The following is a 6029-nucleotide window of genomic DNA, read 5'->3' as shown; positions in this document are numbered from 1 at the left end:
GATACCTTAATATCATCTGCAAATTTAAGTAATTTATTGACCATTCCTTCATCTATGTTATTGATGTAAATCAAAAAGAGCAAAGGTCCTAAGAATGAGATCTGAGGTACCTCACTTGTAACAGTAATCCAATTTGACTGAACTCCATTAGTAACAACCTTCTGCTTTCTTACATCGAGCCACTTTTCTATCCAATTTGCTAACTTATCCCCAACACCTATAGAGATACTTTTTTACAAGCCTTTTGTGTGACACCTTGTTAAATGCTTTATGAAAATCAAGATACACCTTACCCTCATCTACATAAGCAGTAACTTTTTCAAAGAATGTAAAAGATTTGTAAGCAAGATTTTCCCTTAGTGAAACCATGTTGACTATCCAATAAAATCTGAAACTTTGTTAAATGACATTGCCAAGCATCTTTTAACAGACTTTCCAAAATATTCCCCATAACTGATGTAAGACTAATGGGTCTATAAATACTGGGACAATTTTTATTACCTCCCTTGAAAAGAGGACTTACATTAGCTAACGTCCAATCCTCTGGTATCTGCCCACTATTCAAAGACTGACAAAAACTAGTAGTAAGTGGCTCAAATATATCCAATCTTTAATCTTTTTCAAAACCCTTGGGGAAATATTATCTGGCCCAGGAGCCTTATTATTTTTTAAACTTCCCAATTTTTTCTTAACCAGCTGAGAATTAATGCAGTCATCTTGTTTGATCTCATTTCTATTTATCAACTGTTCAAGCTTTGGAATACTGCTTAAATTTTCATTAGTAAAATCCAACGAAAAAGCAAAATTTAATAACCCAGACATCTCACAATCATCAGATACTAGCCTTCCTTTATCATCCCTAAAGGGTCCTAACCCCATCCTAACATTTTGTTTACCTTTAATGTATTTAAAGAAATCCTTATTGTTAATTTTTACATTTTCAGCCAACCTTTTGTCATACATCTTTATGTCCTAATTTCCTATTTCACCAAACTTTTTTGATCTTCTATAATCTTCTAAGTCCCATGTCATAACATTCTAAATATATTTCTTAAATTTATTATGCTTTTCTTTAAATTTATCTCTTAAACTCTTTGTGAGCCAACCTGGATTTTTACTTACAGCTACCCTTTTCTTTATATAAGGAATATGTTCACCTTAAATATTTAAAAGTTTATCTTTAAAAATTTTCCACATCTGATCAGTGTCTCCAAATAACTCAGTTGCCCAATTCACAACAGATAATTCTTGTTGCATCCCTTCAAAATTTCCTTTTTTGAAATTTGTAACCAATATATCGTTATTCCTTATCTTCATGTGCAGCAAAATATTGAACCTAATAGATCAATGATCACTTGCACCCAGATGTTCCCCGATTTCCACCCTTTCCATAATTTCTATATTTGAAGTTAACAATAAATCTAAAATAGCACTATTTCTAGCGGGTTCCTTGACTAATTGATGAAGAAAGCCATTTTGAATAGTTCCTAAAAAACCTTTCTCCCTTATGGTTTGACTCTAGCATTTCCAAATCTATACACCTGAAATTAAAAGTACTCATAATTATGACTTCATTAATAGCTGAAATCTTAATCTCATTGTAAAGTTTCTCACTAGTTCCATCAGTATCATTTGGTGGTCTGTAAAAAATTCCCACTAAAAGCCTTTTCCCTTTATATCCACTAAACACAAATGGATTCAATCTCTTTGCTATTATCTTTGATATCCTCAACTTCAACAGGATTTACCTCGCATTTTACATATAAAGCCACTCCTCCCCCTTCTTAATACTCTATCCCTATTAAATAGCCTGTAACCCTGTATTTCAAAGAAATTTCTGTCATTAAAATCACCTACGTTTAATCATGTTTTAGTTATTCCCATTATATCAAAATCCTCCATTCGTACCAATGCTCTAAAGTCATCTATTATATTTTTTATACTTCTATCATTAAAATAATAACAATTAAGCTGTGAAGATTTTTGTGCACAACACAAGCCTTGAATGAAGCTTGCACCCCCTGCATATGTTAGTGTGTACTGCACCATCCAATGATGTAATCATTATCAGATTATAGCCCTCCACCAACAGGAGGATAAAACATCCTCCATGTACAGTAATCCCTATTAGTACTACCTTATAACTACTTCTATACACATTTCCTATGCTAAACATTTCTTTGCCTCTTATTCTTTTTGTATTTAGTTTTTCCAGGCCCTCACCACTGTCTAGTCCTAGTTTAAAACTTTCCTTACAGCAAACAAGCCAGCCCCTACCCTATTTAAATGTAAACCATCCATTCCAAAAAGCTCCCTTTTTCCACTGAACTGATCCCATAAATCCAACCAGCCAATCTTTTCATCCTTACAAACTAACCTAAGCCTAACATTTAGCTCTAGTGACCTACTTATAACCTAATTCCCACAGTTAATTCTAGGCATTATCCCTTACAAAATTAAATTATGACCTCTTTCTTTAAATGTCATTATCAACCCCTTGTACTTATTAATTAGCTCCTCTGACCTGCCTTTCCCTCTGTTAGCCCCCCTTATTATATCTCCTGCTCTGTCAGTTATATCCTTCACCTGTGCTCCTGGGTAGCATTGTCTGATTATTTTATCTCTATTTACCCCACAGACTATTCTATTCACATGCCTTGTCAAGGAATCATCTATAACCTCCTTATCATCCACATCCTTCTCTGACCCTTTTGTTTTCTTTAATGTGGTCAATTGTTTGAGTTGGATGTCTAAAATCCCATGCACCTGCGAGACGACAAAAACAGCATCACTGCTAGTAGTAGCACCATTTACTACATTACTTGTTCTGTCAGTTATATCCTCCACCTCTGCTCCAGTATAGCATAATGTAATTATTTTCTCCCTACTTACCATGCAGACTATTCTATCTACACACCATACTATAAAGAATCACCTATAACAATAACCTTCTGATGTTTTTCATTTCCATCCTTATCATTTTTTGTTATCCTCCCTTGTCCTAGTTCCTCATCTGCACAACCTAAAGGCTGAAATCTATTATTTATTAGAACCTGCTCATGGTAATTATACTACTGCTAGTCCTGTTAGTAGTTTTTAACATCCTGAGAGTCGTTATTAGTCATTGTATCCTTTGCATGTAAAAGCTTAAGTTCCTTTTTAAATTCTGTTGCCATTTCCCACAGTTTGCTTTTTTCTCTTTATCCTTCGCCTCTACCCTATTTTGTATAGCCTTCAATTTCTCCTCCAACATACCAACTGTACATGACACACATTTAAAATTTGGAAAAGATATGCAAGACTCTAGTTAAGATAATTTTATTTGTTAACAGGGTGATTGGTGGAAATGAAATGAACTGCCGTTACCAGTAGATCACAAAAGTTCATGAGAGGAATCTATGCTTTTCTGAAAAAGAATGGGTGTTTTTCATTTTTAATTAAAACTCTCTTGGAGTGGGACTGCAGAGACAGTCTTGTTGGTGTAAATTGTCCCTTACAGTCCATATTTTATAGTTTTGTTATGAAGTTTCTGGAAATCTTGATACACATCATTAATATGGATACTCTCAATCAGACAAGTAAAGGCCCCATAAAAAAACAGTTGTATTCAACTGCTTACCAATACCCTACTTTCCTATACCTCTTTTAAAAATAGGTATCACACTAGTTACCTTCAAATAATCCTGTGTCTAGACTTATGTAAAATTTTATTAAAACCTCCTAAGTAAACCTCTTTTAATTTTTAGGATGTATTTTTTCAGGGTCGTGTTTCTATTTCCGAGTCTTTCCAAGGTATAATTTCCTTTAATACTGAACAAAGAGAGAAAATCTAGTGTACTTGCTAGGTGAGTGGGGGATCAGCTACATCGAGAAATCATACAAGTTGAGTATTGAGTAGCAGGTTTTGTAGGGCTTGATGTGAGGAGCAGATTAGGTATTGTATTTAGTAAACTGAGTGGTCAAATCATACTTTTCTCCTGGCCAAAACTTTGTGATGTCCACCTTATGGTTATGACTTTTTTCTGACCAACAATGGTCTGGAACACTTCTTCTACCTTGACATTCTCTCAGAAAGCATGTACTTTCTGTTGCCACAGCATTGTTCATCTTTATCAGGCCCATCCAAGCAACAGGTTAAAGAAAATCCAACACCCAGATCTACATGCTTGAGAGGAAGCCACAGGCTATCAAGTAGATTGTCCACATAATTGAATTTGAAAAGTCCAAAGTAAACATACGTCATACTATCCATGTACTTGAGGACATTACTACTATAGACCACAAGATAGGCAGGATGACAAACTTTGTCTCTTTGTAGCTTGTTTCTTTTGATATTTGGCCTCTTAGTCACTTACCCTGAGGGATGGCAATGCCAAAAAAAGTCCAGAAACAAAGTAGAGATGAATACACAGAACCATACACAAATCACAACATAAGTAGCCACATCTTTCTAAGAATAACTTCTATCTACAACTAAATGATTTCCTGTCAGTTGCATGAATTCAGGTTTGAATAAAAGCATTTAAATAGAATAGTGCTATATAGTCTTACAGTGACTAATAACCATAAGCGTAAAATCATAAATAATATTCAACGTTAAACTGGTACACAATTAAAAACCTTTTATTTAGGCCTATCTATGGCCTTCAAAAAGTTGATGCCTCTACATGTTTCGACATTACAATGTCATCCTCAGGCTTAGAACATACAACTACAAGTACTATATATAACTTTGCAAGCTTTAAAAAAAAAATAAAAAAATGAAAGGCCTAGCAAGTACTAGTTAGCACCACATTCAAGTTACTCATTTGTTAGCAGTTAACGATAAACATGTAACGGCACTTTTCTAATTTATTACTTACAAGTTACAGCTTATAAATATAACTTATATTATTGATACATTTATTGATTTACTCCATCACTGATGGTGATAGTAATAATTACTAGTATCAGCGTACAGCATTCATCTACTGTTTCTGTTGTATTCTTTATAGCTTTATATTACTAATAGTAATATTAAGTAATAATATTTTAAACACAACTACTTGAACTAGTATTAATATTAAAACTATTACTAGTAGTAGTAGTAACACTAACAGCGTTTGAGTATCACTATTATTAACAAATAATTAAGATTAAAACATTACTTTCAGTCTTGTTAAACAGTTCGAGTCGGATCTACAAGAAAATAGACTTCTACGTTGTAGTTCTGACTATACTATAGTGTTCAATTTTTGTAAATTAATAGTTGACTATTCTGAATGTTCAACTCGACATACATGATACATAACTTATAATATTATATAACATTAACAAGCCTAAACCATCGTGCGACAGATATGACTCTCGATCATCAGAGCCTGATGTAGACAAAGGCATTTCTTCCTTAATTATTAATATGCTAGAACAAGGATGCAATCATTTACATTCATACCGATATAGGCTTTCCTAAAGTCTGTTGGATAACCTCAGCAGTCTTCTTCAAAAAATCATCTGGAATTTTATCCTTAGGGAGATTTGTATTAAGCGTAAAGACCGGCATTATCAATCTTAAAGTTAGACTTGACAACCGACTTCACCCAACTCGGCGGTACATGTAAACTAATATTACGCTGCGTTACAGAAAAATAGTCCAACCACTGTTACGTTTTCGACGAAAAAATAAAAAGAAGTATTTTTATATCCCTCTTTGAAATATAGGGATAAATTGTGACGGAATAATCGAAGTTCTCATTAGCAGTATCCAAGGGCGTCTTCACAAATATTTTTTTTTGGGGGGGTGGGAGTTAGGTTTAGCAAATAAACATAATAATTTCAAGACGAAATTCGATTGATGACGTAATTGTAGTGGGGGTAGCAAATGTTTTTTCTGTTTTTTTTTTTCATATTTCCACAAAAACCTTCATTAGACTTCACAATATAAGTCAACACACAGTTAGTCGCGTTCGCAAATCATTATATTTCTATTTATTTATAATGGCTGGAGACAGCTTGAATGGGTAATGAAGAAAAACTTTAATATAAGTTTA

The 6029-nt window shown here is 33.6% G+C and overlaps 1 protein-coding gene across 1 annotated transcript in view; it reads right to left on the bottom strand.

Annotated features, from left to right (window-relative positions):
* LOC106457662 (macrophage migration inhibitory factor homolog) overlaps positions 1-5763 on the bottom strand; it is a 12919-nt gene extending 7156 nt beyond the window's left edge. The window contains exon 1 of the mRNA XM_013917100.2: positions 5435-5763. Within this exon, the coding sequence (XP_013772554.1) occupies positions 5435-5542 (108 nt within the window). The 5' untranslated portion in view covers positions 5543-5763. The remainder of the gene's footprint in view (positions 1-5434) is intronic.
* Positions 5764-6029: the final 266 nt, after the last annotated feature.

Source organism: Limulus polyphemus, unplaced genomic scaffold, assembly GCF_000517525.1.
Source record: "Limulus polyphemus unplaced genomic scaffold, Limulus_polyphemus-2.1.2 Scaffold358, whole genome shotgun sequence".
NCBI lineage: Eukaryota > Metazoa > Arthropoda > Merostomata > Xiphosura > Limulidae > Limulus > Limulus polyphemus.
This window is presented reverse-complemented; position numbering and strand designations above follow the sequence as displayed.